General features: G+C 45.3%; 1 protein-coding gene across 1 annotated transcript in view; it reads right to left on the reverse strand.

Annotated features, from left to right (window-relative positions):
* BCL11A (BCL11 transcription factor A) overlaps positions 1 to 11,743 on the reverse strand; it is a 112,211-nt gene extending 100,468 nt beyond the window's left edge. The window contains exon 1 of the mRNA XM_049799662.1: positions 11,350 to 11,743. Coding sequence (XP_049655619.1) covers positions 11,350 to 11,494 — 145 coding nt within the window. The 5' untranslated portion in view covers positions 11,495 to 11,743. The remainder of the gene's footprint in view (positions 1 to 11,349) is intronic.
* Between the last annotated feature and the right edge of the window lie 267 nt (positions 11,744 to 12,010).

Genomic DNA, 12,010 nt, shown 5'->3' on the forward strand with positions numbered 1-12,010 from the left:
GTCCCAGCTGTAGTTCCTCAAAATTCGAGGGCAAGTCCATTGCTACATTATCACTTTCTTCTACACTCTTTTTCTCTCTCCTTTCCCACTGTCTTCAACCACTCAGTTTGCAATGTGTATAATAAATTGGAAAAAAAAAAGTTTCCGAAAGACTTCTCTAGCAATTCTCAAGCATTACCAAGTCCATTATTGAGAGGGTATTTGGGAAGTGGTGGAAAGAAAGAACAAAAGTCACACGTGCATGGTAGGGCACATTTGTCTTGAGCAGGGAGTCAGGATTCAGTCAGTGCAGTACAGCGTACCTATGCGGACCCTGCACACCCACAGCAATTTAAGGTAATATTTTGGTCAGCAGGTGGAGACCCCAAGTACACAGTGGTTTAAGACCAGATTTCCGAGAGGCAGAAATTGGAAGCGCATTCTAGGGGTGTTGTTTAACATTCTACGTATGTGAGATAGAGAATGAAAGAATAAGAATTATCTTAAAATCCCTGCTAAAGCATGCCCTGCTTTCTCAAGACAACCTCGAGCTTTAGTAGTTCAGACAGATTCTCTAGCTGACAATTAATATTAATGGGTAGATTTCACAATGTGGCATTATCACACTGTGAGATGGGTGGGCATACCATCTGGGTTTTGGCAGGTATTAGATGTAATCAAAGGGATTACTTGGCTCAGGGAGAAATAGAAAACCTTGGGTTTGTTTAGGCTTTTTCTTCTTTTGTTTGGATGCAGCTCTAGGTGTACTTAACTATTTTCCCCTTGTCCTTTGTTTCTTGTGATGAGCGTTTCAGAGTTTACATGGGAAATGAGAGCCAGAAACCAAACATATTGTATTCGTCGGAGTCCGGACCGATTTGCCCGAGAGCCACTCTTTCTCGTGCATTGTTGTTTTGGGATCGATTGTCAGCTCGTTTAGGGGTCCGCTGATGCATTTTAGAAGGTTAAACTGCGAATTTAAACAGCGAAGGAATTAAAGGCAAAATATATTTAGACAATCAACCAATCAGACCTTTTTCAAGATGCAAGCTGAAGAAATCAGGTGTGTGAACAGATACACACTCTAAGAAATAGACTTTGTCCTCTTCTTCCCACAAAGCAAATACTAAGTACCAACTTTCCGGGGAGGGGGAGGAAATTCCCCCTCCCTCTCCTTTCCTCTTCCCAACTCAGCCACAAGCCCCCGAGCATCAGCAACACTAAAGGGAGAAGGTTAACTTTTAAACTTTGGGAAAGCTATTGATTTGGCAGCCTTTCTCCTCTCCTGTCTGTGCCCCAGCTGATTGTAACTAAGTAATCCTCATCAATCTGTGGTAATGCAGGACCATGTTTATTGCTGTAGTAGTTAAGTTGTTGTTAATTTTACACTAAACGGTTGTTATGATGATGAATGAGTAGCTCGGGCTGCCACCCAGGGGACTTCAGCCCATACAACCAACAAAAGGGAGATCGCAAAGGGAGGACCAGGGAAAAGCCAGAGCGCCCGCTCGATAACTTTTTGCAGGACCTTAAGAAAAAAAAAAAAAGGGGGGGGGGGGGGAGGGAGAGAGAGAAAGGAAGGAGCTGATCTTCAGGTTTGTATTTGAATTTGGACGCTGTGGGGTAAAAGGTGCTGCCTAAGTGTAATTGCAATTCTTTTACATACCGACTGGGATCAAAGAGGGGAACGAAAGTACGATTTCCCGCCCCGGCCCACTCCGGCCTGGCAAAGCAACTGATGGGATCCTGCCCAAAAGCAGCACGCTCATTTGCTCTTGAAAAAATTCCGTCCCTCTCGGGGTTTTCCTCCGGCGTGAAGGTTCAATAATGCTGCAAACGAGCTGCAAACGCCGGGCGCGAATCACCGGCGAGCCTCCGCCGCCGCCTGCTATTCTCCCCGGCGAGAGTCGCTCCCCGCCCTGCTGCCCGGGCCCCTTCTTGCCCCCGGCCCCCCCTCCCCAGCCCCCCGCCGGGCCCCAGCCCGGGGCGGTGCCGAGCGGCCGGCGGCAGCGCGGCCTTTTGTCCCGGCGCAGCCGCCGCGTCCGCGGGCAGGCGGCGCCCCCGTGAGGCCGGAGCGCGGCACCGCCGGCCCCGCTCCGGCCCCGGCCCCGGCCCCGGCCCCGGCCCCGGCCCCGGCGGCCGCGCCTCCTGCGCGGAGGAGGGGGGGAAAGGCCGCCTCGGCAGGCGCTGCGGCTTCGGCCGGGGCTCGGGGGGGGACCCTGCCCAGCGTGCCTCGCAGCCAGCCCGCTGCAGCCTGGCCCGCCGCCGCGTAAGCTCCTCGCCACATGGTAACTACCCCACGCCTGTCCTCAGGACTCCGGGGTCCCGCTTGGGCACAGAATAAAGTTGGGAGACTGACCTACATCTGGATCGAGCCAATCCCCAGCCTGCGCAGTGGACACTTAGCTAGTGCTCTTACCCTTGAGGAATTTTGCTCTCCCGTGGATGACGCTGGTCAGAGAGTGTCAGAAAACAGAGGGGCAAGCTAAAGTCCTCCCGAGCTGAACAAGCCATAAATCCTGCTACAAAGGAAAGTTCTTCCAGCACCACCTTTTTTGCTCTTGTAGGAATATAGCAGAACTGGGAGGCTGTATCGACACTACTCCGTTACATGCTGTTTCTTCCCCCTCCAGTGCACCCTGTCCTTTCCCAGAGGAACTCGTGCAGAATCTGGGTATATCTCATGGTGCACACATGAGCCCACAGCTGGGCTCAGGGAGCCCTGGGACATTTCTCACCCTAGGTTCAGCTTCAAACACCCCCTCGAAGCAAACGCTAGTAGATCGAACAGGTTTCTCGGGCCTGCAGCTGTAACCTTGCTGTGGTTCATAGCTCAACACTACTGGGAAGAAGCACCCAAAGCCAACCCTCCATCCCCAACGCAGCACACCTGAGACGCACATCTCGCTGAGAATCTGCCGCCAAGGAAGATGACCTTGGAAACACTCATCAAGGGGGCCTGGATAGAGTCCGCGCAACACAATTCTTAAGCCATGCGCATTTATCCTGACAGTCCTTGCACGTCAGCACACAGGAGACACTGCAAGTGTTGTGCAAGACTATTGAAGTTATCAGTGTACCCTCCCCATGCCAGGTTATAAGATTACTAGACTGAGAAATAATTGGGATTGTGGCAGGTTAAGTTTTATTTCCTTGCCTCTCAAAGTCTGATTATGGGCATGAATATACAATTTTCCAGCCATTATCGGTCAGCCGGGTCAGGTGGCATTGCATTTCCATTCTGTGTCAGTGCTCAGATTGAGCGAGAAGAATGAAATGTGGCAATTTAAGCCAAGAGGCCCGGGGGGGAAATAATGAGAGAATCTAGGAGCTACAGAGGTCCCCTATGAGGGTTCAAGGACCAGCTCCCAGCTGGAGAAATTAGAGGCCAAAGTCAGAACTTGAACCTTCTAAGTTTATCAGGCTCCCCCCTCCTCCATTCTCCTTTCATTTTTTCCCTGCCTGCCTCCCCCAGTCATTCACTAAAGGCCTGCAGGAAGAAAGGCTCCATCAGGCCACAGAAGAAGTACAAAAGAATACAGCCACCTTTCTGGGTCAGAGCCAAGTGTGTTAGTGGGACAGCAGCAGAAACACATTCAAGAGGGAAGAAAGAAATCCTGTTCTCCAAAACAAGAAAATAGTCCTAATCTGGGCTTTTACTTCCAAGCAACAGCCAAACACAAGAATGTTTTTAAGGGTGTAATCAGAAGGTAGCAATCAACAGGTCTTATTATCTTCTATCCCTACACCCTAGAGATGGGAAAATATACCAAAACAGACCTTCTGAGCCCAACAAAAGCCATAACCAAAGGGCTCAAGTTCAAGAGAAACTTCAGCTATTTTAGAAGATTATTCTAAAGAGTTATGTCTCACAAAGTCAATATAGGATAAAAAAGACCCATCAGTATCTCTACTGGAAAAATACTGTGCCCATTTTGCCTAAATGATGGTGCTTTTTCCCTGCCGTGACAGCACCTCCATAGCTCTGATTCAGCATCTATGGGAGTCCCCCAGTTCTGATGGGTGTCCCATAGCAGTCTGCAACTGCTGGGATTACAGTAAATCGCTCTATTGCCAGGTGAGCTGTTCCTCAGTTCCAGTGTTCAGACCCCAGGAAAGCAGCTCAAGCCCCTGAAAGTCAGAGGGGGCCAGAAGACAAGATTTCAACTTGCTCTGACCTTGGCCCAACTCTAGACAACACTAGGCTTGCTCAGTAAAGCCCCAGAGGCTTTTCTGAGAGACCAGAGCTGGGCAGCTCAGAGTGATGATGTGTTCAGGTTACACTTCAACATGGACACATACCCTAGAGCCTGAATTGTCTGGATGAAAGGCAGATGTGCCTGAGTCTCATAACAGGAGAGTACTCAAGAACCATTCTCAAGATGTTAAAGATGTCTTTGTTTCCCTATCACACAAACAAAGCAACTGGAGAAGCATATTGGCATGTTAAACAAGAGTTCCATTAACTAGGTAATTGTGAGAAATCTTTGGTAATGCCACCCATCCTAGTTTTTCCATGGTCGTTAGCATCTCCAGACTCCCAGCCTAGTAAAACAATCATCCCTCTCCAACCTCTTTGCAACTCCAGCTCCAAAGGGGCTATTACATGAGTGCTCCAAGGGCTGGAAGAATCTGTAAGCCATATATAGCTATCCTATACTTTCCATACCTATAGTGAACACTAAGTTGGCATATAACTCAAAGCATCACCATGGTAGCCCTCTCCAGATGCTGCCAGCCAGCCCTGTGCTGAGACATAACCATGGTAGACAGGATTCTCTCATGAAAGCCAACACACACACACACACACAAAATTATGGATGGCTTTGAAAACTCAACAGCCCATCACTAATCCTTTGCACATCCACCTAGTATCCATGCTGAGTAGGTGACATCCATCCATCTGGGACTGAGAGATGTCTGTTACAGATGAAATGCATCATCACAAGTACCAGATGAGTAAAGCATTCTATTAGCATGCTCCTACTCCTTACCTTCAACACCATAGTCCAGGCACTGCTCCTATGCATTGTGAAACTACAGTATTTGGACTCTTGCAAATTTCTTTGATAGTCACTAACTTGAAGTTATCCATGCAATGTTTGTGAAGATGGTCTGTTTCTGGTGCAGCCTATCAATTCAAAGCAATACCTGCCTTAGATACATGCCCTGTTTACAGATTTAAAACGTAATGGGTATATGGAAGACGACCAAATATAATTTAAAAAACAAACAAACAAAAACCCAAAACGAAATAAGCCACCATAACTCTGGATTACAAACAGCAGATTATCTTGTGTTCTCTTAGAACTTCTGTAAAGCAACAGAATATGCCATTCTCTAGGAGAACAGCAAGAAAGACTGTACTTATGCTGCTGTAGATACTTAATTCTTCCTGGGCCACCCCTGTTGCACTCAGAGAATACTTCCCAGCTGGCAACAGCTCACTATTCAGGCCCTGCCATACGGTCACCTGCCTGACTCCACCTGCCAGCTTTATCTCAGCGCAGGAGAGGACGTGTGACAGGCAACCTTTGAACTCTTGTTCCCCAGTTAGAAATAAGGCCTCATCACATCAGGTGCTGAGCAAAAAGACAAACTTCTGCCACAAATTGCTTGCGATACAATGTGTTCCTAAGGCAGTGGCCAATGTTTACTTCCTGTTATGATTAGCTGCAACTGGACTACTGAAAACAGACAAGCACATAAGCGTTCCTTAAAATTAATGGGTAATCAACAAAACAAATGAATGCTAGTTCTTCCTTATTGACATGGCTGTACCTGTTCTGACCGTGCTGTTACTACCTTACGCTGTAAGAGGAGCGCAGCTCCTATGCCATGTAAGGCCTTGTGGTACCCTAAGCTGTAAGTGGACACACAGAGCGCCCTACACAGTGACAGTCTTTGAATATATTTAATCATACAGCACTGGTGTTATTGTAAGAAGAAAAAAGCATGAGCTGGAGCATGTGATATTTAGGTCTTTTCACAGATCCACCATTGGTTTGAGCAATTCACTCAGCTAACTGCATATTTTTTTTTCCTCCCTGATTGACACGTACCATGTATGAAGCCAAAAGGACCCAATTCATGGCTACCCTGGCCTAGGATAGGGTTCCCGACTAGGTTATCCTTTGTGCATATGTATCTGTGCTCCCAGGCAGAAGACCCTGGCAAAAGGCACAATCATGTCAGTGACAGGTGGGGAGAAGGGGCTGCTGGGTGGTCCTACCCTTAAATTATTTGCTGACTGCTTTCCTAGGGACCATGGCAACTGCGGCATATACAAGAGAATCCCTAAGGATGGCACTGAATTGGGTCACAGCCAGCCACTTGCAGGGGAAGAAAAAGGGAGAGGTCCTCATGTTGGCATGGGGATGAGGTGCTCTTCCTGTTCTGTTGGGGCCAGAAGCATCTCTGGCCCCCAAAATCTACACTCTAAATTAAGGGCTACTATCTATCTGAAGAAAGGGGGGGAGGAGGGGGAAGGAAGCAGTAGCAATACTAAGAGACCAGGCATTTATTCCTGGCTCACTAGCTCTTAATGGAGATAACAATACCTCACTCCTTGACAGCAAAGCAGGGAGACTTAACGCATGGAAGTTTGCCAAGTAAATTGAGATCTTTGTACAGAAGGCACTTTAGACATGCACAACTTCTGGCTTATTAAAGCAAAACAAAAACTGTTCACCTTGAGGAGTGTTCAGAAATCAGGAGCCACAGTTCCCTGTGGCACAGTGCCCTGCATGATTATTTAAGCTTGCACACATCCAAACAGCAATGCTTGACTTGTTTAAATACCTAACATGCAAGGTGGAAAACAGTGAAGATGCAGGAACACTCCATCTCTTCCACATAATTTGCCAGTCATTCTCCAGGACCCTGCTCTGCTCCTTTTGAGCAGTGTCTAAGTCGTCAAACAAGGTATTGCATTGTAACCTTATCACATACTTATATCTAGTATAAACACATATAAAAGAAAGGAAGGGTTGCAAGTAAGTGGCCTATTTAGAAAGGTCCCAGAATACTTTTTGTGCAATTTTCTTCTCACTTCCCCATCCCTCCCTTCTGAAATGGCAGGTAACCCGAGCGAGAGCAGCGTGTGAATTGATTTGGAGGGGATCAACGCATTGGTGTTCATCTCTGGCCAGCTGCCGTGTCATTGATTGCCTCAGGATCGATTTGCACGCCATTTCCTCTCAGGACACCTGCCAAGTCAGATGGAGAGGGAACAATGAAGTGAAAAGAAAATTATGTATTTGTGGTAGATACTTTCACCTTTCTCCACAACTCCCCCTTGGGAGAAGTTGAGGGACCTGGACAGATTTTAGTGCTACTTTTTGCAAGTACTAGGAGAGAAGTCAGTACAAAAAGGGAAACAGTAGGAATTCCCTCCCCCCGCCAACAACCCTTCAACAAGAACCACCTACAAAAGTTAAAGAAACTAACATTTCTGCCTATTAACAAGGCACAGCAGGCCAGAGCACATATATTGGCTGATATATAAATCTTTTGTGGTACTATGCTCTTGTGCACCAGCCATGGAGGATACAGGTTTGCATTTGCTTACACCTCATCTAAAAGGGGTACTAGAGTACTCCAACACATAAGCATTTCACAGATATCTACTACCAGTGGCAACGACAATTAAAAAAAAAAAAACACCATACAGAAAAAGTATGCTCAGGACAAGTTGTTGGAGAGACCCTCTGATATCTGTTATACTATATTGGGTTTGCATGGCAAGGTTTTGGTGGTGGAGGCGGGGGGCCTACAGGGGTGGCTTCTGTGAGAAGCTACTGGAAGATTCCCCTATGTCTGACAGATCCAAAGCCAGCCAGCTCCAAGATGGACCCGCTGCTGGCCAAGGCCAAGCCAATCAGCGATAGTGCTAGTGCTTCTGTGATAACATATTTACGGGGGCGGGGGGGGGGGGGGGGAAGTTGCTGCAGAACAGAAACTGCAGCCAGAGAGAGGAGTGAGAACACGTGAGAGAAACAACCCTGCAGGCACCAAGGTCAGTGCAGAAGGAAGGGAAGGAGATGCTCCAGGCGCCAGAGCAGTGATTCCCCTGCAGCCCATGGGGAAGACCGTGGTGAGACAATCTGTGCCCCTGCAGCCCATGGAGGTCCACAGTGGAGCAGATATCCACCTGCAGCCTGTGGAGGACCCCATGCCAGAGCAGACAGATGCCCAAAGGAAGCTGTGATCCCACGAGAAGCCCATGCTGGAGCAGGTTCCTGGCAGGGAATGATAGAGCAGCTCTGGTGGGCACCTGACATCCAGCCAGGGTCAACCCACCACATATACTCACCAAGATTGTCTATTGGTTGTCCTCAGTGGAGGAAAAAAAGAAAAAAAAAAAAGGCTTCTAGTCAGCACAGATAAGTCAGTTTGATCAGCAGTTGGGATACTGTCCAAGCCAGAAGTTAGTAGTAACATGGCTCATGTGAGATGTATGTGCTGCTTATGTATCCTTATTACCTGTACTTTTTTCCTTTGGAATCGGGGGGTTCCAATATCACAAACCAGCCAGTTATGTCATTTCTTTCATCTGATTGTGACCCCCTTCCTCCATGTCATTGCTGCTCTCCTGGAGATAGGAGGACTCTTTTTACCAGGTCAAAGATTTGTTGCAAATTGACGCAAAAGCTCTGCAAGGCAGCACTTACAAACGCTTCCTGCATCAAGAAAGGTGAGAAGTTACTCACCCATCTTACTTCAGTTCTCTCCAGTGTCACACATCAAATTCTTTACTTGAATCATGGATAACTCCAAGTTAAACATATCCCATTTCTACTGTCTTTTTTTCAAACACAAAACAGTGCTCAAATTGATTCACTACATTAATTTCCAAAACCCTGCACAGATTCTGGAAACATTTTTTCCCAAATTGCTGCAGAACTCAATTCCCATTATCAAAACTAGCCAGTGACTCTCAAAAGACCTGGTTTCTTAAATCACTTTTGAAAATGGGTGCTAGGCTCCTAAGTCAACAGTAATGCACTGCATGTAACACCAAACTGAATAGGAAGACCTAGATGCCAGAGGACAGAAGCAATCTTAAAGCAAATAAGTACATTAATAAGGGAAAGTACCATTCTGCGCTATTACACAAGATACTTTGGAAGCAAACTCAGACTTAGAAAATTCCTAATCCGTGGACTGCTGAAAGTAGGAAATTATAATCCAGACAGCATCACTCTCTGCTTACCACATTTTATCTTTTCTCGCTGGTGCATCTGCTATTCATCACCCTTGGAGACAAAAATACTGGGTTAGAAGGGAGTTTGGTTTGACATTGTAGAGACATTCCTATGCTCTTGTCTGTTAGGAAATTTCATTTTCACAACATGTGTGAAATAGGTGTTATTTTTCCTTCCTAAAGAGTTTGGAGAAACAGGCAGAGTAATTAAAGGTTACACTTTCAGATACTGTCACTATTATAGTTATTACACAATACAGTCATACTATTACAGTCACCACAGTGTTGTGTTCCTCTGGTTTCAGTTTTATTAACTGAAGACACTTGCTTTCTCATTTTCAGGTACACTGCAGGCTTCTAGTGAAATTTGGGTCTGAGTAGCCATCTGTTTAAAAGTGCTAGATAAACTTTGTTTTGTTATCCTATTTTCAGAAGAAATCAGCTTACATTTAAGCACTGCCAAACAAAACCTGGTACCATAAATTGACCAGCAATTTACAGAACCTTTTGTGTCTAACAGAACCTGCAGAATGAAAATAAACTTTAAAAACTGTAGAGCTATCGGAGAGTTTTGTAAAGGCCCTGCCCTCAGAAACCCAATCCATTTATGACAGTGGCTGGTAAGCCCCAAAAGACATTACTCTACACTCAGTCTTTGGGTTTTATGCCACTCAGTGCTATTGACAGGCAGGGCACAAGTACTCTCTGCCTATACTGACATTTTGAGTTGCAGCCAGGGTGCAAAGGTGCTAGAGCACACATTAGCACAGGACTCATACTGCCTTCTTTTCACAGGTAGGATTGAGGGCTTGGGCCCTTCATCTCACCACACTTCAGACATTCATATAAGTGTATATATACACTTACACACATGTTTATGGGTGTGGGTGTATACATACATAGATACATATATACATATATATATATAAAAGTAGCCCACCCACCTCTGACCTACTGTCTAGATCCCCTTTATTTAAAGACCATGGGGGAAAAACAAAAACCCAACTCTTGGAAATGTAACTCAACCTAATTGAAGAGAAAACAGCATGCTCTAGAAGTATCCCCCCCCCCCCCCCCATTTACTAAGCAGGGAATTTAGATAATAAGCGGAGGTATCAATACCTACAAAGCAGGTGTCCACATTTAGTCAAGTGACTCCCATCCTTTTAGGCTTTTCTGAGGTAATCAATTTCAGAGAATAAAACATTCATCACCTATTTCCGGTCAGCATGTCACAATAACCCTTCTTTCTGCTCACCTTTTCCCTTCAGGCTCTTCTTGGTCCTTTCCACCCCACACAGATTACAAAGGTAATGTTCCTTGCCTTTTGCCCCAGTCATTTTACTCTACACTTTGAATTCCTCTAAAATCCCCCACAGTTTTATCACATCATCTTCAAATGCCTTGTTCCGAGCTTCCAGTTTCCCCTCCTCACTTATTCATCCTTGTCTCTTACCATATGGCACCAGCACCCTCAGTTCTGCTACTAAGACATTATCAGCATCACACACAAACAGCCATCTGCCTGGAGGGTCCTCTCTCTCCTTTGCCCCCTCCATAAACTGATCTGTAAGGCCCTGTTCTTCCTCCACAGCATAACACAGGACTCGTTGCTTTTGTAACATCCACGAAAAACTGTTAATGACGCTAATAATGAAGATGTTATTGACTAGTTAGGTAAAATCAGTCCATATTATACAAAGTTTATAAACAGCAGGTAAAACAAAAAGAGCCAATGAACACAGTGATAAGTGATTTAGAACATCTCGTTTTTCTGAGCTAAGAAAAAAAAACCCCTGTGCTAAGCATCTATCTTCTGAAAAATTAAGCTTTTAAAGAAAAGTACATCTGGACACCACCAAAAACATCTGAGGTGACCCCACAATAGTACAAGTGATTTTGAAAATTTCAGTTACAGCAACTATTTCTAAAGAGGAAAAAAAAAAAAAAATGTACTTCTTCAGAGTACAACCTTTTCTCCATTGCTTGTGTGTTTCTTATGCCTTCTAGACTGAGTTCCAGACACATGAAGTAGGAATGTATAAATCCTTAAAGTTTGTTTTTCAAAAATAGGTTGCGAAGTCATGACTTCAGCTTTCCTCAGTTCCAGTGGATTGCCCTGTTTTTTTCCTGAAATTTGGAGAACTTTGTGAAGAATAACTAACCTGAAAACAAAGGAGACTTCAGAGGAGGCTGGAAGACAAGAAGCATTTTGAAGATGGAGTCTGATAGAAAATACCTGAAGGCAGCTAGCCCAAAAGGCAGAGAAGTGTGGCTACCACTTCTCTCCACAACAGGATACTGCTGCATGCACCAACTAGAACACAACTTCCTTTATCCTGGTGGCTGCTGTATACTGATATAGATACATCTTAATTTGTTGTTTCTCATTCCAGCATACTAATACTGTGTCTTATTCTACCTTTTGCTATAACTTCAGTGGAGGTACATACCTAGAAAGATTAAAACTCCTCTCTGAACCCAGGTTCAGATATACAACCCCAGTTCTGCTGCAAACACAGCAATGTTAAGAATGTGCAGTCATGCTGCACTTACAAGTGTGCAACTTCTCCATGGATATATGGTGAAAAAGCACACTGTGCATTGACTCAAATGTCAAATTAGTAAGTAGCTCTGTGTAAGCTTCCTCCATGGCTCGTATTAGACCTGCTATTTTGATGTATTTTAGGTGCTCTACAGAAGAGTTATTTATAGAGTTGAGGTTCCAAGAAACATGTTCTGTACCATAAGCTTTTGTTTCCTGACGGAAAAAAAAAAAAAAAAAGAGGTAGTCTTTCCAAAACAAAAGAGAAGTAACTTTCTGAC

This window comes from Accipiter gentilis, chromosome 5 (assembly GCF_929443795.1).
Source record: "Accipiter gentilis chromosome 5, bAccGen1.1, whole genome shotgun sequence".
NCBI lineage: Eukaryota > Metazoa > Chordata > Aves > Accipitriformes > Accipitridae > Astur > Astur gentilis.